Consider the following 24,451-nt stretch of genomic DNA (forward strand, 5'->3'; position numbering starts at 1 on the left):
TGAGTGAATTCAGAAAGAACTGTGATACACTGATGTCACCCAGCAGGCAGGGAAACAAATCCAGTTCACCAGATTAGAGTCCGCCACATGCGGAGGAGTGGGGAATCGAACTCGGTTCTCCAGATTAGAGTCCACTGCTCTTAACTGCCACACCATGCTGGTTTTTAGACCCTAATCCTAAAAGTATTAGTTAGATATGGGAGAAAATTTTACATGTCTGAAAGCATAGGGGTCAGGAGCTGGGGAACTACAGAATGATCTTTTACTTCATTAGCATGGTAAAAAAATCACATCCTGGGCAGATTGCCTATGAAGGGGTGGGATATGTTACTCCAGGTACCCCCTGGAATCCTGGCAGGAGATATGAGATATGGGCCAGGAGAATCACATGTGTCAAAAGAAGCTGGTTCCTAAAGAACAGCATATAAGCCACATATAAACTTGCATTAATCGCACAAACTTTGGAGCCTATTCTCTTGTGTCTACTTCTTGTTTTAATTTCGGCAGAGACAAAAAATGAAACTTGGTTTGCACCGCTCTTGTGTGTTTACTCCATGCCAGGTGAAATGGACCGCAGGCCTATGGAGCCAACACAGACTTACAGAGTTCCTCTGGGAGAAAAAAAATACAGCAGCTAGAAGCAGGGGTCTGCAACCTGCAGCTCTCCAGATGCTCAGGGACTACAATTCCCATCAGCCCCTGCCAGCATGGCCAATTGGCCATGATAGAGGGACCCCGATAGAGCGAACAGACACTGTGCTATACCAAACAACTGATCTCTAGATTACACAAAACATTATTTGTTTAAAACATTTGTTCTGCTTCTGGAGAAAAAGGCTGCTTTGGAAGGTGGAATAATACTCTACTGAGGTTCCTCCCCTCCATAAACCCAACTCTCCCAGGCTCTACAACCCTGGTATTTCCAAACCTGGTACTGGCAACCCTATATTTGCCCTCCAAAGGAACTGTTTCATGAATCTCCATGAATTTCCAGGCCAAAGTTGGCAACGCTAGACACCACAGATGTGAAGCACAGATGTGAAGCACAGATGTGTAGCTGCCCTGTGGCTCTTATGTAAAATATTCTGCACTGAAAGCTTGTGCTGGTTTACTCTGGAGTCAGTCTCATAGAATTATGTGAGGCTTATATTTGGGTAGGATTGTGGCCTGAAGGGCCCCAGGAGCTGAATATTTATTAGAGGCCCAACATCCAGTGTCAGAGTCAGGGAGGATTTTAAAAAATAGATAGACATGCCATCTTTTTTTTTTTTACTCTGTATTAGATATCAACATTAAATGTTCTCAAGGGGTATCTGGTTAGCCCAGGTGTGAAGCAGACGGAGGGTTCATTGGACCACTGGCCTGATCCAGCCCGGTTCTTCTGTTGTGCTGTAGTGAGGTATGTTAAGATTTTATGCCTTGAAAATTGAAAGTTTTTTAAAAAAAATACAATTCGATTGATTTGCAAAGTACAGCAATCCTTTGGCCCACTGACTCCTTGTCACATTGTATCAATTGTGAAAAACATAAAATGTAGTCTATACAAGGCACAACAATTAATTACAGTTACTGAAATAAAAAGAGTCCAGCAACATTTTCAAGAACAATATTTGTTCTTTAAGGTGCCTGTGGACTCCTACTTTATTTTGCAATTGAATTCAGAATAAAATTTTAATGGAAGCTCCAAAATTCAGATTGATTGATTTATAACCATGTACCAATAGTAAATCATGGAACAAAAACAATTCAAATTCCAGAATAACAAAATGAAAGACAGTCCAAGGAAACCATAATTTACCATTTTTAATTTGTTATGAAATAAAATAGAAGGTAAATATAATTAATCTCTAAAACTTAAAGGTAAGATTATTCAAATCCACAACATTTCTTATATGATAATAGAATTCTGTTTTAAAATGCTGTATGACCAAATTTCCAACAAGTTTACCTATCACAAAGGCACAGAAATTTGCCACATACCTCAAGATATTAGGGTTTTCATCAGCTCACAGTTTTTCTAAGCAACGCTCTCCAAACAAGTTGGAAATCTGATTAGGAGGGAGAGAAGAATCTTTGCCTGTAATTCCTTATTAAAAGGGCAGTGAAAAATACTCTCAGTTTTTACTGCAGCACAAGGACATAATCTTTTAGAATAAGAGGGACCGACCGAAGATCTAATAGAAGATGGGTTATTGTGAGAACAGATAGTGATGAGTTTTGACTACAGTATTGTTATTTATTTGGGTCAGCGCAGATATGTATGGCCCAGGGCAACGCCTGTCCCTCTAATGGCATGTGGTTCATGTACATACTTCAAATGAACACAAAAACATTATTAACATCAAAAGTATAATTTCAACAGTCCTCATGAAAGGGCTTATCAGTAAAATATAAACTAGAATCTATAAACACGAGCTATTTTGAGCAAAGCACCAAATGCATAAGCCAGAACGCCTTGGTGAGTTGCGATAAAATATTTATTGCAGATGCCAATCAAGTTAATTTCCCCATAATGATCTCTAATTGAAAGTCCAACTGCTGTGATATCTAATAATGTGCGTAAACGAGAAGATTGACAACAGGCCTAATAATAGAATAATACTAATAATACATATTCTGAATTCACAAAACTTCAATACAATACAAATAGTAAAAACATACACACTGTGTAACAGACTTCAATCTGTGATAAAACCTCTGAAGATGCCAGCCACAAATGCAGGCGAAATGTTAGGAACAAGATCCACCAGACCATGGCCACACAGCCCGGAAAACCCACCACAACCAGTAAAAACATTTGCTTAAACCAAACCCTTTTTGGTACAAATTGTTTAAATACATCCTATAAAGTAAAATTATTCAAAATACAGTACAATATAAATATAAGAAGAAGAAGAGGAGTTTGGATTTATATCCCCCTTTCTCTCCTGTAGGAGACTCAAAGGGGCTGACAATCTCCTTGCCCTTTCCCCCTCACAACAAACACCCTGTGAGGTAGGTGGGGCTGAGAGAGCTCGAGAAGCTGTGACTAGCCCAAGGTCACCCAGCTGGCGTGTGTGGGAGTGTACAGGCTAATCTGAATTCCCCAGATAAGCCTCCACAGCTCAGGCGGCAGAGCTGGGAATCAAACCCGGTTCTTCCAGATTAGATACACGAGCTCTTAATCTCCTACGCCACTGCTGCTCCCTCCTGTTACCAGACTGACCCATAGGCTTTGGACTCTGATCTTTGGATCCAAAGCCATTTCAGGATCTGGTACAGTATTATCCCTAAAAATTCCCCAGGTCCCTCCATCTATCTCCAATTCTATTCCCTCAACAATGCTTACATCCTAGGACTGTGTTTGTGCTCTGCTGCTTTGATTATTGTGTGACCTATGAAGATATATCCACAATGTGCCTTTCCATATTCTATTCTAAAATGACAATCTTAGCATGAGGCAAAAATACAACAAATGAAATTCAAGTTTGTCATATAGTTTTTCATGTTAAAAGTATCGCAAACCAGGGCAAACATTTTGTTTTCTAGAAAACACGTTCTAAGAATATTTCTGATCCATGTGTTAACATATTTAAAAGAAGACTAGCGGGGCCCGGCCATGCATTGCTGTGGCTTATTGTGGTGAAATGGGAAAGGAACAGTAGCAGCAAATCAGTTGCAGAGGCCAGCAGTACGTGCTCATGCAAACACGCAGCCTGATACTGTGCGATGTCATTGATGTGTGTGCCCGCATTCCTTGGGGGGGAGGGAATGGAAAGGAACCCCTCCCACACATCTAGGCTGGCTGGTCATGATCCTTTACCTGGGAGTAAGTTTGGTTGGTGGCAATGGGTGTTGCTTCTGAGGAAACCCTCTGAGGGGCGCAACGTAGCCATTCAAAGTATGTCACGGTTGCTGTACCGAGCTTACTCCTAAGTAATGCATGCCTGGTTTTCTTAACTGTAACCGCAGTATTCAGGGAATCTAGGGTGCTTGGCCTCTCCCTTCCATCCCTTGCATGTCGCCCCTCACTCTCTTCCCTCCTTCACTTCTCTTCCCTTGCATGCCACCCCTCCCCCTCCCTCCCTTCCCTTCCCCTCCGCTAGGGTGGGTGGGTCATATCAAGATGCTGGGCCCCCTGCCTCCCCTCTCTTGCATGCCACCCCTCACTGTCTCCCCTCTCTCACTTCTCTTCCCTTGCATGCCTCCCGCTCCGTCCCTTTCCTCTCCCTCCCTCTCTTCCCTTGCATGCCACCCCTCCCTCTCTCTCCCTTCCCTCTCCCTCGTGTGTATGTGTGTGTATGTGTTTCACTTCCACTCGAGTTACTGCCTATGCACTGTTTTCACTGCTCATATCTGGCCATCTGAGCGAACATTCTAAGCACCACGAACATTCTAAGGATGACAGTTACACACAGGCAGCTGCATGTCCTTCACCAGGGAGCGCCAGGAAAAAGGCGTTTTACTTGGGCCAGGTGTGAAATTTCAGGAACGTGAACATCTAAAAACACTCTCGCCTGGCTGACTATAGTGGCTGGGAATTTTCAGAGGAATTGGCCCAGCAGTTACTGAGGTATACTATCATCAACAAAAACACTGTTAGCTTTATATATATATAGATTAGTCATGCTGTGTGGAAAAAAAAGTTACAGTAATTTTAATCTTAAATCTTGGCAAAAATCATTCTTAGAATATTGTTCATTGTTATAAATGGTTGTATGTGTGGTTCTTATTTTTTTTCTAAAAGAAGAACTTCAGTGTACCAAAAATGTAACTGTATGTTTTGACCACTGGGTTATTGCCTAGGCAATTTTATAGGTCCCCAAAACCTTTAAAAGATTGGCAAAGAGTTTTGTAAACTTTCAGCTTCACGGATATTTCCTTACGCTGTCTGGTAGTATGCATAACCTGAAATGACAGGTCGGATTTAGCATGTCTTAGCAGTTTGTAGTTATGTAACACTGCAGTATTTCCCTACTCAGTGCCTGGGGTAACCATCACAACTGACCCGTAACCCTTTTCAGGAAGACAGTACCGCAGCAGCAGCAGAAAAAATATATCACATTATATAATTACCTCCCATGGTGGTTTTTGAACCAAAATAGCATTGTTAGTTTGTGGCAGGAACGATTATATTGTCTGCTCTTAAACTGCAAAATTCTAAACAGGAGGTTAGAGCTGCAAGATAATTGCTCAAAACGGAAATATGCTTGAACGTTCAAGGCTGTGTTTCAGGCTTTTTCCTATGGTCCCAGTTTGCCCATGGTAGGTAATTTCCCCTCTAATTTCTGTTATAGTCATATCCATACTTCTTAGGAGGTCAGGTTCTTTGTTTTAACTTAAACAGTTTCAAAAGGAAATGAATCACAACATCAGTGTCATAGTCATACTTACCTGCACCGTGGTGTAGTGGTTAAGAGCATGTGGATTCTAATCTGGAGAACGGGGTTTGATTCCCCACTCCTCCACCTGAGTGGAGAAGCTTATCTGGTGAAACAGATGTGTTTCCGCACTCCTACATTCCTGCTGGGTGACCTTGCGCTAGTCACAGTTCTCTCCGAACTCTCTCAGCCCCACCAACCTCACAAGAGCCCTTTCCGCACTGCGGAAAGGGCGCCCCTGCACCGGCAGGAATTCTGCCGGTGGAGGGGTGGCCGCTCCCAATGGGGAGCGTTGGCTATGAGCTGCGAAATGCCCGCAGAGGTCCGGCGCTGGAGAGGCGGCTCTGCACGGGAGTAACCTTCTTCTGCGTCCCACCACTCATCTCGTTACCTTCTGTCGCTCTCTGCTGGACTCCTTTAAGCCCCCTCGGCACCATGCCAGTGCCCCCCTCTCTTCTGGACCTCCAGGGGTTGGAGGACAGCAAGGGAGGGTCTCAGCAGTCCAATAGAGCGACGCAGGACAACGAGGTGAGTGGGAGAGGGACGGGGAAAACAGCGTGTTCCCAGCAGTGCTGTTTGCACAGCGCCGGCAGTGCCTTTCGCACCTCCAGGAAGGAGGTTTTTGGAGGCGGCCTGACGCCGCCCTGCGGGTGGTGGAGGGGAGCCAGGTCGGCGCTGCTGCGTTTTAGCAGCGCCGCCTGTGCGGCTCCCTGGGGCTCCCTGGGGACGGCTCCCTGGGGACGGCATTTTTGCCGTCCCCAGGGCGCCGTATATGGCCCATGCGGAAAGGGCCAAGGTGTCTGTTGTAGGAAGAGGAAGGGAAAGGAGCTTGTAAGCCACGTTGCGTCTCTTTACAGGAGAGAAAGGTGGGATATAAATCCAAACTCTTCTTCTTCACTACTAAAATTTACAATTTCAATAGAACTAATTAAGCAGTTTGCTGGATCAAAACCTTTTTGTTCTTCAAAGCACAGAGCCTTTTTTATGCTTCTAGTTTTGCTTTTGATACATTATCAGTGAATCATCTCTATTTTTTCTCATGATAATGTGGTTGGTTAGGCTGAGAGTGGGCAGTCTACCCTACAAAGTTGTTGTGAGGAAAAAATGGAGGAGAGGAGAACTATGTAAGCTGCCTTGAGCCCCACTGGGCAGAGAGGTGGGATATAAACTAAATCAATCAGTCCTAAGCACAGCTAGAATGTCTGAGAGACCTCAGTCATGTATTTTACTCACCATCTTATGATTGTTTTACTTGATGTTTTTAACTATTTATGTGTGATTTTGGAACTGTTTTTATGAACAATGTTTATAATGATTTGTGCAAGCTGCCCTTACACAGGGCAAGGGATTAAATCTAATAAAATAAACAGCTGACTTCAAAGCATTTTAGAAGGATGTAACTCTGTTTATGGTGGCCCTGTAGGTTTGCAGCCATTGATACTAAGCCCAATTATACAGTTATCCAAGAGGAAACAGCCAAAATCCAATTAAAGAACAGAAGCTTAGGTATAAATAAACAGTGCAAACAAACCTAGATCACCAAAAGCTCAGACACAACAGACTTTTCCTAAAGAAACAACAAAGGGGGTGGCAGTCATTGGATATCTCTCTGGATCTGCATACAAATTGTTATTTGTGATTTTACGTTTGATTGCATTTTCAACATTGGGAGCCACCCTAAGCCCAAAAGGTGAAGGGCGGCATATAAATATAATAAAATAAATAAGTCAGGATCTCCAATAGCCACCCATGTGGAGGAACTTCTCTGTTGACATCAACCAATTGGCAGGTTCTTGTGAAAATTTTTTTTTCTGCTCCTGTATCCTGGACCAGTTGGAGCTCTATAGGTCTGTTGTTTACCCTTCACCAAAACATCCTCAGAAATATACGCCTTCCTGAATGCAGAGAGACAGACCCACCACACAAAAAGTTCAGGACCGGCTTACTGCCATATGGACTATCCTAAGAAAGGGCTCTACAAAGAGAAGCTTATGTAAAGCACATAACTGGCACTTGGGAATATATTGTGAGATGCAACATCCCCACCACCACCTGTGAAAGACTGTAAAGGTAGTAGCCATTGCTTTAAAGTGGGCCTGGGAGCAAATATAGAACTAGTGTAACTAATGAAGTCCTGGAATTATTCTGACTCCCTGGCTTTAAGACAGGTATCTACCACTGCATTTCATTCCAAGTGAAGCTACTGAGATGTGTTAACATAGGTGTGTCTAGAGGTTACAGTAGGATTGATCAGTGCAGCTAGGTCAGCAGAGTCTAAATAAGGGGCCAGTTTGCCACTGAGATATAGTCTTACCAACAGAACAAACCTCTTTTTTCCATCAAGGAGACTGGGTCCAAGGGCTTCAACAGGTTAAAGAAAGCTTGTTCCGTCTAAGCTAATACCAAACAAAGACTTCTACTTTCCCAGCTAGTTCATTTGGATGTCAGCCTCCAGATATCTTCTGGAATTACAACTGATCTCCAGATAACTGATCATTCAACCCCCTTGCCCCAGAGGAAATGGCTGCTTTGGACTCTTTGGCTGCTGAGATATTAAACACAATTAAATAATAATAATAACTAATGTTACACTGATACATTACAATGTCCTAGGCCTAATGTTACACTGATACATTACAATGTCCTAGGCCTAGGTACAGTGGTGGTGAACCTTTGGCACTCCAGATGTTAAGGACTACAATTCCCATCAGCCCCTGCCAGCATGGCCAATTGTAGGGGCTGATGGGAATTGTAGTCCATAACATCTGGAGTGCCAAAGGTTCACCACCACTGTACCTAGGCCTCTAAGTGAGGCCCGAATTGTAATGAAAGGCCAACAACCAGCCCTGCTGGGATTCGCACGAATACTACGCCGATACATTACAACTTCCTAGGCTTCTGGGTGAGGCTCAAATTGTAATGAAAGCCAACAACTAGCGAAAGATCTGGCAGCTGTGAAATCTACAATAATAATAATAATAACAACAACAACAACAACAATAATGAATACTATGTGGATACATTGCAAGGTCCTGGGCTTCTAAGTGAGGCCCAAATTGTAACGAAAGGCCAACAGCCAGCTAAAGAACTGACAGCTTAGTTATTAAACCCAATTAAATAATAACAATAATAACTAGTACTATGTGTATACATTACAGCTAAAGAACTGGCAGCTTCATATCAAATAAAATTTCATACTCATATTACTACTATGGTACCACTACTAAGAGTTGTTGTTGTTACATAAAATCACAGCCACCAGATCTTCAGCTGATGTTGGCCTTCCTATGCAGCGGGTTCTTTCGAAGAGCCTAGAGCAGGGGTGGCCCACCTAGGGTGCTCCAGATGTTCATGGACTACAATTCCCGTTAGCCCCTGCCAGCAGGGCCAATTGGAATTGTAGTCCACGAACATCTGGAGCACCCTAGGTGGGCCACCCCTAACATAGAGGATGTGGTATCGTATTGGAGTAGTGAATGTCCATGTGGCCTTTTGTAATCGATAGATGATTATTATTGTTATTATAACAATTTATTTATTTTATTTATAATTGGTTTTATATACTGCCCCTCCCCCGAAGGGCTCTGGGCGGTGAACAACACAGTAAAACAGTAATGACAATAAAACCCCATTAAAACAGCAGATTAAGAATGTTACATAGGCGTCCAATATAAAACATAAACGTAAACTTCATAGATCCACCCTGGAGAATAATAATAATCCATCTATCGATTACAAAAGGCCACATGGACATACATGGATTATCTATTATTATTATTATTACTATGTTATTGATACAAAAACAGTTATACACAGCAAACAAGATCACTATGCTGGATTTTGTATTAAATCACATGTCGGACACTTCCCAAGCATCTATTATTATTATTATTATTATTATTATTATTATTATTATTATTATTATTATTATACACATAACAACACAGCACAAGTGTCTGGAATTCATCTCTGAATATCGAGTCCTTCCCAAGGACTTAGGATATTAGAGGTATTTGCGTAGAATGTGTGCAGTTCCTAGAAGTGCTGCTTTCTGCAGCAGGTGGACTGATGTTCTGTCCAAGTTTAGGCTTTCCAGATGTTTTTCAAGATTTCTTGGGATTCCTCCTAGAGCACCGACTACTAGTGGGATTACTGTTGTTCTTTTCTTATTATTATCATCATCATCATCATCATCATCATCATCATCATCATCATCATCATCATCCTCATTACGTCAAATGCCCTCAAACACGACACCGCTCCAGAGCAGGCGACGAAGAAAGCGGGATGAGGGCTGGCATTTGGGGACGAGACTCCTGAGGCGGGCCGGGCGGGCGAGCGAGCGAGGAGGCGGGAAACGGGAAACGGCGAGGAGGAGGAGGCCCGGGGGAGGTCCCGGGCGGCCGAGGCAGGCAGGCCTCCGTCAGTCCCCGCCCCGCGGCTCTCTGCCTGGCCGCCCGCCCGCCTTCCTTGCCTACACCGGGGCTGCCTTCCTGCCCGCCTGCCGTTGGGGAGCCGCGCTGAGGCCGCCGCTGGTCGCCGCCGCCGCCGCCATGAGCTTCTTGTTGTAAGTGTGGCCGAAGGAGGGGAGGGCTTCGCCGGCCGCCGCCGCCTCCTCCGGGCTGCCTCGCCTCGCCTCGCCTGACAGCGCGGCCAGGCCTGGGCCAGGACACGAAGCGTTGTCGGCCGCCTCAGAGCCCGAGCGGGGCTGCCTCCCGAGCGGCGAAAACCCCGGGGCCGCTTCGGGGCCTGCTCCTCTCCCCTCGCAGCCTTTGTCGCCTCGTCTTTCAGGGCCGGCCGGCCTTCCCCCCACCCTCCCTCTCCGGGCCCGTCGCCTTCGCTTCTGGGGGGCTTCCCCCCACAGGCTCCCATTCCCCCCCCCCCTTGACCTCTTTCTCTCCCCCCTCCCCATCTCTCTCGCTTCCTTTTTGCGCAAACATCCCCCCCCCCTTCACTTCCTCATGGGCTGCTGCTGCTGCTGCTGCTGCTTCCTCTTGCACGGCCAGACTCGAGGGAAAATGCTTAATTTTTTTTAATGCCCGTCTTCCTGCCGCTGGTTTCGTTTGTGACAGCCTCCCCCAAAAAACCTGTGGGTTATATGGCCGGCCTTTATATATAGCAGTTCCCCCCATTAAAACTATGGATTAGACGCGTGGCTTTTCTATATTGCAGTTTCCCCCCCTTAAAACTATGGTTTATATCCGTGGCTTTTCTATATTGCAGTTTCCCCCCCTTAAAACTATAGGTTATATGCGTGGCTTTTCTATATTGCAGTTTCCCCCCCTTAAAACTATAGGTTATATGCGTGGCTTTTCTATATTGCAGTTTCCCCCCTTAAAACTATAGGTTATATGCGTGGCTTTTCTATATTGCAGTTTCCCCCCATTAAAACTATGGGTTATATCCGTGGCTTTTCTATATTGCAGTTTCCCCCCCTTAAAACTATAGGTTATATGCGTGGCTTTTCTATATTGCAGTTTCCCCCCCTTAAAACTATAGGTTATATGCGTGGCTTTTCTATATTGCAGTTTCCCCCCCTTAAAACTATAGGTTATATGCGTGGCTTTTCTATATTGCAGTTTCCCCCCATTAAAACTATGGGTTATATCCGTGGCTTTTCTATATTGCAGTCCCCCCCCCTTAAAACTATAGGTTATATGCGTGGCTTTTCTATATTGCAAAGTTTCCTTAAACTATAGGTTATATATGTGGCTTTTCTATATTGCAGTGCTCTTAAACTATTATAGGTTATATGTGGCTTTTCTATATATTGCAGTTTCATTAAAACTATGGGTTATATCCGTGGCTTTTCTATATTGCAGTCCCCCCCCCCTTAAAACTATAGGTTATATGCGTGGCTTTTCTATATTGCAGTTTCCCCCCCTTAAAACTATAGGTTATATGCGTGGCTTTTCTATATTGCAGTTTCCCCCCATTAAAACTATGGGTTATATCCGTGGCTTTTCTATATTGCAGTCCCCCCCCCCTTAAAACTATAGGTTATATGCGTGGCTTTTCTATATTGCAGTTTCCCCCCCCTTAAAACTATGGGTTAGATGCCTGGCTTTTCTATATTGCAGTCCCCCCCCCCATTAAAACTATAGGTTATATGCGTGGCTTTTCTATATTGCAGCCCCCCCCCCCGTTAAAACTATAGGTTATATGCGTGGCTTTTCTATATAGCAGTTTCCCCCCATTAAAACTATGGGTTATATGCATGGCTTTTCTATATTGCAGTTTCCCCCCCTTAAAACTATGGGTTATATGCGTGGCTTTTCTATATTGCAGTTTCCCTCACTAAAACGGTGGGTTTATAGGCTTGGTTCTTATATATAGAATGAGGGAGAGCAGCTTTATACCAGCTGTCCCCCGCATATATATGAAAACTATGGGTAATATGCTTGTAGAGAGGGAGAGAGCAACTTTACAGCAGCTCTTCCTCCCCTACCCCCCCCCCACCTCTGTAAATTATATGTTTGTTTGTTTGTTCTTTATTTCTCTCTCATAAATATATATATTTTGTTCAATATATATATTGTGTTCACATAATATCGTGCCAACACACACACACACACACACACACACACACACACGCAGATGTATCTCTCTGTGTGTGTTTGTACGATATTGTGTGAACACACCTCCCCCCCAGCACTAAAACTATAGCTTATATTCTTGGCTCTGTCCTTCAGAAATGCCATCTCCCCCCCCCCCCCCCCCCCATATTAACATGGAAGCCAAAGGAGGGAAAGGATTAGGGGAGGCCATCATTGGAGCGTGGTCTGAAATATTTTCTTTTATTGCTTGAAGAAGCGAAAGGGGAAGGCTGTGTTTATTGTCCCCCCCCCATTCCAAACAGCTGCCTATTTCTAAAATGTGGGGACATTTTGCTCCCAGATGCTGGAAAGTTGAGCTAAACTATGTGTGCGAGAAGCATTATGATTGCTGGGCATTGTCTGAAAATATCAATTTAAAATAGAAAGGTTTGGGGGTTATATGGCACCCCTGCAGTGTTTCCTATGGTAAAAGGGGTCTGTGAGATAAATGGCTGGCATGGTCTTGGTGGATGGACCATATGACTGCCTGGTTTCTTACCCACCCACCCACCCACCCCCCCCCAACTTGGAGACTCCCTAAGTGGTTTCTTTTTGTAGCCATGAAATGAAATCCCTGGGCTTGCCCTCTTCCCTTCTCCCTCTGGGAATATGGGAATCCTGCAATCAATCATTCCCTTCTTCCTAACAGTCTCTTCCGTTTCTTAAAAACGTATTCCTTTTCAAAAGACTTCATATCACTCTCTTAAGTGGTGCTTGTGATTAAGTAAGGGATGTCTTTTTACAGCCACACACATACTCTGCTTACAATGATCCCCCCCCCTCTTCTGAGGCCAGGGCAGTGAATGCAGCTGGCCTTGTTTTGAGGAGGCTAGACATCCTGGACAATGACACTTGGAAAATCATCTTCCTCCTTTTGTACTGTCCTTTTGCCACTGACCCTAGCTGTGATGCGTGTTTGTGTTTTAATACCTTTTTTAAAAAAAAAGTATCTTCTGCGGCGAAGGCAAAGCGATGATTTTATTTGTTTGCTTTTTCAAGTTAAAAGGGTATGCATCTAAATTTAGAAGTAGATTGCACAGCTTCTTGACAACCTTATAAGTCCTTGTATGGCACATTGTTTTATCGTGGAAAATAAACTTGCATTTTGTCTTGCAGCTTGAAAAAGGAAGGGGAGGGCTATCATTTGAGAATGATCTTTCACTGGGGGAGGGGGAGCAGTCTTTAGAGAGAAGACTTCCACACAATTGTATACAGGGATGTTCCTCTGCCTTCCTAATATTTGCGCAAAAGATTTTGGATTTATACCCCACCTTTCTCTCCTGTAAGGAGACTCAAGGTGACCTACAAACTCCTTTCCCTTCCTTTCCCCACAACAGACACCTTGTGAGGTAGGTGGGGCTGAATGAGTTCAGAGAGAACTGTGACTAGCCCAGAGAGTTCAGAGAGAACTGTGACTAGCCCAAGGTCATCCAGCAGGAATGTAGGAGTGCAGAAACACATCTGGTTCACCAGATAAGCCTCTGCCACTCAGGTGGAGGAGTGGGGAATCAAACCTGGTTCTCCAGATTAAAATAGGTCATAAGGGATTTTGCATGTTTACTCAGTGGTAAACCCCATCAAATGGAACGAATGTTAATTTTGAAGAAAACATTGTATGTGTTTTTACAACCCTAAAGATACAGCCGTTCAGAATTCCATGCTTAGTGCAGAGCATTTTGAACATTGGGGAAATGGCAACTGTTTCATCTTTTGAACTCTCCAGAGTTAATTGCATCAGCTCTAACGTGAAAACTTATTTGGATTCTTAGTTCAAAAGCACTATCAAATAATCTTTAAGTTGCTTCTGGTAGGCGTGGAGGCAAAATAATTATGACAACCCGACAGAAGCCGGTTAAGTAACTTACAAAGTTCCTTCCTGGGAAATAGGCACGAGGGAACAGAAGTAAAATAATATATTGCATCACTGTGTGAGCCCTACTTTGGTCCTGATCTTAGACAATGGTTTTGTGCCCATCTGAGCAATGGTGGCATAAGCCAATTTTAAAAATCTCACCTCCTTTGGCGGGGGGGTAGGGTGGTGGGACAGGACCCTATTTGAGTGGAAAGGCAGCGTAGAAATGTTTTAGATGAATGTGCAGTAGTGGTCAAAATCTCATACATCCTAAGACCCTCTTTGGCAAAGGATCTTTGCATGCCTCTAGGTTTACAGGGCTCAGTGGTTCCTAGAAAGTCATGCAGGCAAGTAGAAGAAATCTTTTCTTATTGTGTAACAACTTTTGTGTGCTGGGCAACGATACTGCAATGCTCCTATCTCTTATAGTCCTGGTAGTAATGGGTCTTCCATCAAGAGTGCCCCATAGTTACTACTGACTTTCTAGTTAACCTTTGGGGGAGAGGATATGGCTTGGTGGTACAGGATCTGCTCGGCATACGAAAGGTCCCTGGTTCAATCTCGAGCGTCTCCAGTTAAGAATCAGGTAGTAGCTAATGCGGAAGACCTCTGTCAGAGAGTCTGGAAAGCTGCTGCCTGTCTGATCAGAGAATACCGTTCCTGATGGACCAGTGGTGTCATTGAACATAAGGCAACTTCATAGGTTCAACCTAATGTCCTACGATGCCTCCCTTGTTGAAATGTAGTTTGGGCACAGCCAGCAACAGTAGCTGGAGTAAACCTTTAAAAATGTGCCATACAAAGCATATTCTTCTCAGACATCTAATTCAGAGTCACAGTACTTTCTCTGACTGTATAAACTCTTTTTGGATATTCATTAAGCTTGCCAAACCCTAAATCAGGTCGCCTGAACTGTCACTTTCAGCCCTGGGAAAATTCCTAGCAAAGTAGGAGATGGGAATAGACTTCCTGGAAAGACAGAACTGTGACCTTTCTACACTTATCAGCTTGTAAAACTTTTTGTGAAAGAGGGTTACGACCTTTTCCTCTCTGGCTTTGGGGCTTTATGCTCACGGTCACAATGGATGGTAAAGTGATGGTAAACTCGGTGGTGGAAATCAAACATCCCTGATTACACAGTTGTTCTTTTCCTCCCTTTTGGTTCTTCTCTTGTTTTTTCTGTTCCAAGAAGTTAGAATCTCGATTTTGTTTCATTTGTTGGGGATTTTTTTTTGGCAGGAATGCATGTGGCCCTTCCAGACAACGGCCCATAGCTAACCACCGTCTACACATTTCTATTTTGGATAGTGCAACACAGGCAGCAGTGGTCAGATCCCAGACAGTGTTTGATGCAATAAGCTGCCATTCTACACATCGGCTCATAGGATTGGTCCGTCCACCCATCCATCCTCCATGTTCCATCTCTGCTGTCCTCCAGAGAGCTTAGGCTGTGTATGTGGCTCCCCTTTTCTCCATTTTATCCTCATAGCAACCCTGTGAATAGGCTAGAATGAGCATTGTTTATTTTAAAAAGTCATTATCTACAGTACCTTTCTTCCTTACAGAGGTCAAGGTGGCTTACAATGTAGATGAAGTACATAAACTACTTTTTTCAACCCCAAAGTTTTAAAACACAGTTTGGGACTAATAGTGAATTAATCCCATGCTGTTTCAGCTGCCTCCTAAAGAGCAAAGGTGAGGGACCAGGTGCATCTCCCTGGGGATATTGTTCCATAATTGTGGGGCTGCCACTGAAAAGACTCTCTAAGGTAAGCACCAAGGCCCCTTCCGCACATGCAGAATAACCCACTTTCAATCCACTTTCACAACTGTTTGCAAGTGGATTTTGCTATTCCGCACAGTGAAATCCAGCTGCAAAATGCATTGAAAGTGGATTGAAAGTGCATTATTCTGCATGCGTGGAAGGGGCCCAAATTAACTTCTTTGTTTGAAGGGGGAGTCAGGATGGCCCCTCCCTGTGATTGTAATTTCCAGGCAGGGACATATGGGAGAAACGTACATTGACTGGCCTTGTAAGACATTATAACCACTGGTTCGACGATGAGGCTTTGAATGGCAGCGTCTATTTAATTGGAAACTTTAAAAAATCAGACTTCCAAATAAGTTACTTTTGGCACTATTTCTGTAAAAAAATTATGGCATGCTTGCGGAATGCATAGCCTGTAATTCTCAGTAAGATAGCTTCAGAAGATATGCCAAACGACAGTATATTACTGCTTTTAAGAATGTTTGAAACTACCTGGCGTGCTCCTGGACTGTTCAATAATGAGACTTCGTATTCAAATGAATTATTTTATTGGAAATTGCATCAGGGAAAAAGCATTTAGACTTTTATTGCCAGAACTAAAATGAAGCTCCAAAACATCTTCCATTATCCCCCGTGCCATGCCCCTCCATATCACATAACACCACCCCTCAGTACCGGTTCCCATGGAGGGAATGGCACCCCTCCAGTCTCATGGGAAGGAGGCAGTACGGCCTTCACTTAGGCCAAAACAACTCACATTCCCCAGCGCTTTGAAGTGCAAAAGCCAACAGGTATCTGACAAGCAGATGAACCTCCCCTGGAAAACAAAACTAAGAGTCAGAGAACAGATAGCTATCCCAGGGCAGGAAGAAGGAAGTCCATGGAGAGAGAATCCCACATCCCACCCGGAAGACGTAGCAGGATCAGGCCAGAACTGGGCAGATCATGACATGCTGCCCCCCTTAAGGTCAACTCCAGGGGCCCCAGGATGCTGAGGATGTCTATGGTGGAATTCATGCAAAAAACTCGGTGCCCAAATATCTGAGGCATTAACCCACTCATTCTCCCCAGCAGGGAAGTGTTTCCAATCAATCAAATACTGCAAGCATCCCTGATGCAAATGGTAGTTCCGGATGCAGCTAACCTCATGATGCTCCTGACGATCAAGAAGGTGGGGAGGGAGTGCTTCTGCTCGTGGGCACCATGGGTCCCTCCATGTCACATAACATTGTCCCTCGGTCCCGGTTCCAATGGGGGGGGGGGAATGGCACCCATCTCACAGGGAAAAGACAGCATGGCTTTAATTTAGCTCGGAACAGCCCCTACTCCCCAACGCTTTTAAGTGCAAAAGCCAGCAGGTATCTAACAAGCAGGTTAGGCCTCGCCTGGAAAACTAAAAGTCAAAGAACAGATAGTCCCAGGAGGGGGGGAGGATGTTTGTGGAGAGAGGACCCCACATCCCATCCGGGAGACATAGCATACGGCCAGAACTGGGCAGACCATGACACTGCTTGCATAAGAGATGAAAGGTAGCCCACCAACCAGTCTTGCTTAAATTCTCAGAAATTGTTGTTGTTAGTTGATAGGAAAGTGGCATTTTTACCTTTAATGGGTCCCTGTTCCAAAGCCTATGATTCTATATACATATGCCTAAAATATGTTTTAAGGCTGGGGAAGGGACGAATCAAAAGATGCTGAGATAATTTTGCTTCTGGGTCTTCTATTTAGGAAGTCTGAAAACTTCCTACTTAATTCGGGTCTGTTTAAGCACACTGAATTGCTCGATTTATATTTCTTGTCTTCCCAGAGTCTTTGGCTCTGCTTTCTTTCAGAACTCCTAAACCTTAGGATCCAGTGATTATCGCTGTAGTGAGGCAGTTACAGTCATAGCAGAGAGACAATTCTTCCTCCTCTGCCACAGGAACAAGTTTATGTATGGGAGGCGCAGCCTGTGTTTTGGAAAACTGTAGATGACCTACGCATGCCATCTAACTGTCAGATAACCCAGCTCCTTTATGCATGTCTTCTCAGTAATTACATTGCCATTGCATAATAGGGAAATCTGTTGCCTGCCTTAACGTTTGCTTTGTATGTATATGTAAATATCTTTCCTACTGCTTATTCTTTTTCAGGCTCCCTGCATTGCTCCTTGGCAGCTTGCTTGCCTATTAATTCTGTGTTGCAAGACAGTCAGCTGGATATGTTTGTTTATTTGTTTATATGGGTTTTTTTAAATCCACCCTACACCTGGAGGTCTCAAGGGCAGGTAACGACACAAAACTCATATAAATCATAAAATCAAGTACAACTAAAACAATTACAGCATATAAACAATAAAACCTTTTAAAAGATTCGTAATATGATAATAAAACCTGTTAAAATTATAATATTACTAAAACAGTAGGAGGGGGAAACCATTTCTTCAGCCAAAGACCAGGGAAAACAGGTGCATCTTTACCAATCTTCTGAAAGCATATACCGGTAAAGAAGATGCACATCTGGGGGGAGATTGTTGTACAATCTTGGGGCCACCACTGAGGATGCCCCATATCGAGTCTTAACTTTTTTACTTTATCTCAGATTTATACCCCACCTTCCCTAGTAAAACCAGGCTCAGGTCACACCTAGGAGTAGAGTTTGAATTATCAAAGGCCTTTTGTGCACGTTTGTTTTCTTTGGGTCAAGCATACATTGCCCTCGGGTCAGATTCTCAGTTACGCATGTATTCCCGTCTTCGGAATTTACTGCACCACAGATCAGAGAAACCCTGTGGTTTCCAAGAGCAGGCAAAGCATATTTTTTCCCCCTGCCTCCGCAGGGAAAGTGAAGGGAAATGATATGCATTTTGCTTCCTTCGGCTTTTCTGCTTGAGAGTACTACTGTATTCACTCAGATGCAAAACAGTTGTCTCTCCCCAGTTACATATGAAGCTACCTTATACTGTCAGACTATTAGCCTTTCGAGATATTGTCTTCACAGGCTGGCACTGGCTCTCCAGACTTCTGGGTGTAGGTCTTTCATATCACCTACTTCCTGATCCTTATACCTGGAGATTCCAGGGAATTGAACCCGGGACCTTTGGGTGTCAAAAATACACTCTACCACTGAACCACAGTCCCCTCTTCAATGGGGTATTGGGTATGAGAACCCAAAAAAGGGGGTTGTCTTATATCTGCATACATGTTTCTGTTATGTCCAGTAATATTTGTGTGTGTGTATAACTTGTAAAATCTTTCTTTTGAGTGAATGTAGATACGTAGGCCATTTCTGAGGCCCCTTCTGCATATACAGAATAATGTATATGCGCAATTGTGTGCAAGTGGATTTTGCTATTCCGCACAGTAAAATCCAGCTGCAAAGTGCATTGAAAGTGCATTATTCTGCATGTGCGGAAGGGGCCTAAGTTTTGGGCTTTCCCTGTGAAATTAAAAAAAGTTGAGCAGTTGCGTTTGCTGTGGCTCAGAATAAGTTCTGCTTTAAACATAAAATTGTTCTCATGTGAGTCGGCTGTTCAGCAGCTGCCTGGTTGGTGTACTCAGAGCCACTGGTGCATTTCCTAAATAATTATAGCCATGCTTTTTCCCCTTCTGATTTTAGCAGTCTAGATTACCCTCCTTAAAGAAGGGAAGGCAGGTGCTTGCCCGATGCTCCTATGCTGCATCGTTTCACTGTATCAGAATATCAGAAAAATTATTTTGTCAAATCGTTAAAGATATTGCAGGCCTTGGATTTTAGGGAATTGTTAACCCTAAAGAAAAAGTAGTCAAGACTGCTGCTTGGAGGTATTTTTTTTTACTTTTTTCTTAGTGGCAGTAGTTCCCACTAAACAGTTTTCACATTCCGGCCCTGTAAGATGGAGCCATTCCGCCAAGCCTTCAGTCGAGGGCAGCAGCGGTATCCATCTGGCTGGGCCCCCTTCCCTTCTTCTCTTTACCTTCTTTCTTCGCAATTGCTGAGGTTTTTGTTTACATTTTTAGTTCCGTCCTTAATGTGAGGTCTGTTTAAGGTGTCAAGGTTTTTGGTAATCGATTACTGGATTGTTGTGAACTTTTCTGTGGCAACCCGCCCAGAAGAGGAAGGGAAAGGCCTAGAAACCAAATAAATAAAAATAATGGATAAATAAATAGCAGCACGAGGAACTCACTGGGTTCTCTCACGTGGACGTGGACGTTTGGTTCTCCTTGACTTCCAGGGCTGTCACGAGTCACGCCAGCACCAACTGCACACACTTTGGAAGCGGTGCATCTAGTCCTTCATTTTCCTCCTTGTCTTTTCAACAGAAGGCCTTTGAGGGTCTTTTGTATAGGGAAAAAGATGCCTGCGAATTCAAATGCCGGCTTATCTTTTGCAAACAGCCCCAAGCAATGATGACAGGGTTACAGAGGAAGCATTACTACATTTTTTGTGTGGAGGGGGATGAATGGTGACTTACTCTTCTTAGTAACAGCCTTGCCTGAGAGCAATGCTGCCCTGACCTGGATTGTCCAGGCTAGCCCGATCTCATTAGACCCCGGAAGCTAAGCAGGGCCAGCCGAGCAAGTATGTGGATGGGAGACTTTCAAGGAATACCAAGGTGGAGGCAGGCAATGGCAAACCACCTCTGTTTGTCTCTTGCCTACTGAAAAAAGAAAGGAAAAAAGTAACTCTAAATGTTTCTCTTGAGCTTGACGTACAAGCAAAGGCAATTTAAGATTTCTTTTTGGAGTTTCCTCCTGAATGATTTACAGGGCAATCGTAAGGAAAGTTACTCCAGTCCAGGGGTCTGCAACCTGCGGCTCTCCAGATGCTCATTGACTACAATTGGCCATGCTAGCAGGGGCTGATGGGATTTGTAGTCCATGAACATCTAGAGAGCCGCAGGTTGCAGACCCCTGCTCCAGTGTAACCCCATTCATTTCAGTGGCCTTAGACTGGAGCAATTCTGCATAGGATTGCACTGTTAGATTGGCTCTGAAATCCCACATAAATGGATGCATTCTAACATTCTACTGTCTCAGATCTTCTGCAGCAGGAGGTTAGGTGAAGATTCCTGGCCAGAACTGTGTTCAAATCCTTGTGTGTTTTTTTAGTATTAAGGGGTTTTTGCTAAATCATTTGCCCCAGATCCAGTTACAAATTGAGATTAATAATCTGCTTGTTCTAATAACAAGCATCAGGAAGGAAGGCAGCATGGCATTGTCCAGTCAGATTTCAGAAACTGTGAGGTCAGTACCTGGATGGGAGACCACCAAGGAAGGCTCTGCAGAGGAAGGCAACGGCAAACCACCTCTGCTTCTCCCTCGCCTTGAAAACCCCTTGGAGCAGCAGTGGCGTAGGAGGTTAAGAGCTCATGTATCTAATCTGGAGGAACCGGGTTTGATTCCCAGCTCTGCCGCCTGAGCTGTGGAGGCTTATCTGGGGAATTCAGATTAGCCTGTGCACTCCCACACACGCCAGGTGGGTGACCTTGGGCTAGTCACAGTTCTTCTGAGCTCTCTCAGCCCCACCCACCTCACAGGGTGTTTGTTGTGAGGGGGGAAGGGAAAGGAGTTTGTAAGCCCCTTTGAGTCTCCTACAGGAGAGAAAGGGGGGATATAAATCCAAACTCTTCTTCTTCTTCTAAGTCAGCTGTGATTTGATGGCCGTTTACATACACAGCACCACAGTATAAAGGATAGTGAAGCATTTGCACAGTAAAACTATTGCACAGTACCTATAATGAAAAATTAAACTTAAAATCTCTGTTACAGGCAGCATGGTGGAGAGGGTAGTTTACCAGTGGGCAGGGATGGTGTAGCCACACGTCCTCCTAAGAGAAATTAAATAGCATGGAAAGGAGCGGAAAATTTTGAAAAATGGGGCAAAGGCCCGAAACTCACCATTGTAATCCAATGGACTACACATGCTGTTCTGCTGGCGTAATACGCTGGTGGCAGAAAGGGGCATTCCTGGTTTGAAATCCTTCAGAAAGCTGACTGAAGTCGTCTCTGCACCCAGGAATGCCCCCATTGGTGTTGGCAAGGGCTCCTGCATCGGGCGAGTACCAGTGCCGTGCCAGTGTTTGTGCCTAGTTGCTGTGGAGCCATACAGCGCCCCACTGCTGGCATTAATGCCCATTAGTGCCACTTATGCCATCTGGGCGGGTAATGATACCCATAGCAGGATTACACCAGTTCCACAGCTATCCCTCCACCCCACCCCCATAGATTGCACTGTTAAATTAATACTTTCGTGGTGCAATTGTTTCCTGTTTCCTTCCACGTATTTGGTCTGCAGTACATGTGTCGATTTGGTTTGTTGCTTCATGTTTGAGGGAATAGACGTGATGCTGTTCCTGTCTGGAAAATGTCATCCCCGCCTGTGATCTAGAGGCCTTGATGGAATAAAACCGGGCTTCGCAGATGTTAACAATATGTTTTGTCGAAGTCTCTCTGAACGTCCCGTGCTGGCTAATCTTTCCTAGAAATCAGCTTTGTCACCGTTTCATAATAACGAAAGGTTTCGGCTTATCGTGTCTTCACGGCAGCTTTGAGAAATGGTCCATTTTCTATAGTTCCCCGTTCGCAAATAAAGTCACACTTTATTTGATCTCTAACATCTTTTATGTCCTAACGTTCTGTGTTCTGTGTTTAGTGAGCCTTTCAGCTTTTAAGATTTGCCCGAGGCAGGCGGATTCGCTTTGTGTGTACTTCTTGTTGAAATGCTGTCGGGAACTGTAGAAACTATTATAGCATTAAAACTTAAATAGAAGTTCTTGAACTTCTGTATAGTTGTTCTGGCTCCAGTTTGTGGCTTTTCTTGCTGCTGTGTCAAATTATTTCCATCCTCTGCTCCTGGCTTATTGGGTTATGTGGAGTTAACAGGTTAGAAGCCAACTTTGAGTGCATCCTTTCAGCGAATGAATTTCCTGTTCTTAACTGCAGTCACTGATAACCAGACTTCTTGTTTAAGCAGCATCTGAACCCAGCTCTAAATGGTATCTTCATTTTCTAGTTGAATGTGTTCTCTGGTTAGTATTAATAGCAGCATTGATAGCCATTAATGGTCTGACACACTCATACCTACAGTGCCTCCATTTCTGTTAAACCCCCTGCACTCCCTCGAGTCATCCTATATGATGTGAACCGCCCTGAGCCCCCTGGGGGAGGGCGGTATAAAAGTGAAACAAATAAATAAATAAATAAATAAATATAGGGGCCTCTTGTAGGTGTCTAGCCCCAGGGTGGCTCAGTTAGCTGTCACCAAGGGAAGGGCCTTCTCAGTTGAGGCCCCTCCTCTGAGAGATGCACTGTCTGATGACACCTGTGCCCTGTTGAACTTGTTCAGTTTCCTCAGGGCACAGAAGGCTGAATTGTTTAGGTTACCTTTTTGACTGTAATCCACTTGTTTGGCTTGTTTGGTTAATTGCATGGTGCTAGCCATATATTTTAATACTTTAACATTTTAGTGTCAATATTTTGTATTTGTTATTTGCTTTTATGTTGTTGTTTTAAGTCCCTTATACTGTTTTCATATTATGAGCTGGGGTAAGAGCCAGCGTGGTGCAGTGGTTAAGAGCAGGTGGATTCTAATCTGGAGAACCGAATTTGATTCCCCACTCCTCCACCTGAGTGGTAGAGACTTATCTGGTGAACCAGATTGGTTTCCCCATTCCTGCATTCCTGCTGGGTGACCTTGGGCTAGTTACAGTTTTCTCTAAACTGGCTCAGCCCCACCTACCTCACCAGGTGTCTGTTGTGGGGAGAGGAAGGGAAAGGAGCTTGTAAGCCCCCTTGAGTCTCCTTCCAGGAGAGAAAGGTGGGGTATAAATCCAACGTCGTAGTTGTCCTCCTCCTCCTCCTCCTCCTCCTCCTCCTCCTCCTCCCCCCCTCAAAACTTAAAAGGCCAAGGATTGCTTTAAAGAAGTTCAGGCCAGTGTTCACCTGCCAAACCTAGTGGAATTATCAACTAGTTTATCAGTTATCTTCATTTCTATGCATCTCTGCTTTTTGTGGAATGCAAATGCAGCCTGCTAGCGTTTCATTAGCATCTGTTGCCTGGTACAGTGAAAACAATGGAGACAAGACTGCTGTAAAAACGTGTCTGCATCTATTGAGAAAACTGTCCCCTTCTTAGGGGTGGGGTGGGGGGGGGGGGAGAAAGGGATGCAAAAGCTGAAGCTCCCAGCTGGTGGCTGGAAAAAGTGACAAAGCGTCCTTTGATAAGAATCCCCTCGAATTTGGTGGGGGTGGCTTGTAAATACGTGGCCTATTTTCCCATTGATGGTAGCATGGAAGTTCCTTTGGGAAATTTGTGTCGTACAGCAAAGACAGTTCTAATGGTAAGGAACCAGGGAACATTTTGTCTTGATGCTTCAAGCTGTGTTTTATTGGTTTTATCCACACTCATTTTAAGTAGGTCATCATATCAAGTCAACTTGGACTTGTGGTTTCCCACTCCAGAAAGGCTAGGAAACACATCTCTTTTAAAAAAAATGCTTTATTGAAGAAAATTAAAAATGCAACATTGTTTAAAGAAGTGATAGTATAACAAGAAAAGACTTCTCCTTTGTTACTTTGTTACATAAACTTTCTAGTAATAAACAATTTTGAGTAATAAACAGTCTAAATTGTATTTTAAATTTTCTTCAATAAACCATTACCCAAAAAAAAGAGCTGTGTTTTCCAGCCTTTTTGGTGCGGTGAACCACAAGTCCAAGTTTAGTTGATATGATGAGTGTGGATAAACTAATAAAACTGCAAAAACCTTTGGACTCCCATTCACAAAGTTTGCAACCTACTTTTGGGTAGGGAAGCAGAGGTTGGGGAATGCTGGTTTAGAAAGCAGTCAGTTTCAACATTACTGAGGGCAAGAGGGCTCTATCTTTTGATTTCGATTACGGGAGATGGAAGCCATT

General features: G+C 44.1%; 1 protein-coding gene across 2 annotated transcripts in view; it reads left to right on the top strand.

Moving 5' to 3' along the window:
• The first annotated feature begins 1,053 nt into the window (after positions 1 to 1,053).
• Positions 1,054 to 24,451, top strand: part of MOB1B (MOB kinase activator 1B) — a 59,778-nt gene continuing 36,380 nt past the window's right edge. The window contains exon 1 of one of the 2 annotated variants that reach the window (XM_048482709.1): positions 1,054 to 1,399. Coding sequence is in view for 1 of the 2 variants with exons in the window: in XM_048482708.1 (XP_048338665.1) it covers positions 9,914 to 9,927 (14 nt within the window). In the remaining variant the exon portion in view is untranslated. Of the gene's footprint in view, positions 1,400 to 9,609; positions 9,928 to 24,451 lie in introns of those variants that run through there. The other variant, XM_048482708.1, reaches the window with a different exon arrangement.

The sequence above is a fragment of the Sphaerodactylus townsendi genome, unplaced genomic scaffold (assembly GCF_021028975.2).
Source record: "Sphaerodactylus townsendi isolate TG3544 unplaced genomic scaffold, MPM_Stown_v2.3 scaffold_20, whole genome shotgun sequence".
Taxonomy (NCBI): domain Eukaryota; kingdom Metazoa; phylum Chordata; class Lepidosauria; order Squamata; family Sphaerodactylidae; genus Sphaerodactylus; species Sphaerodactylus townsendi.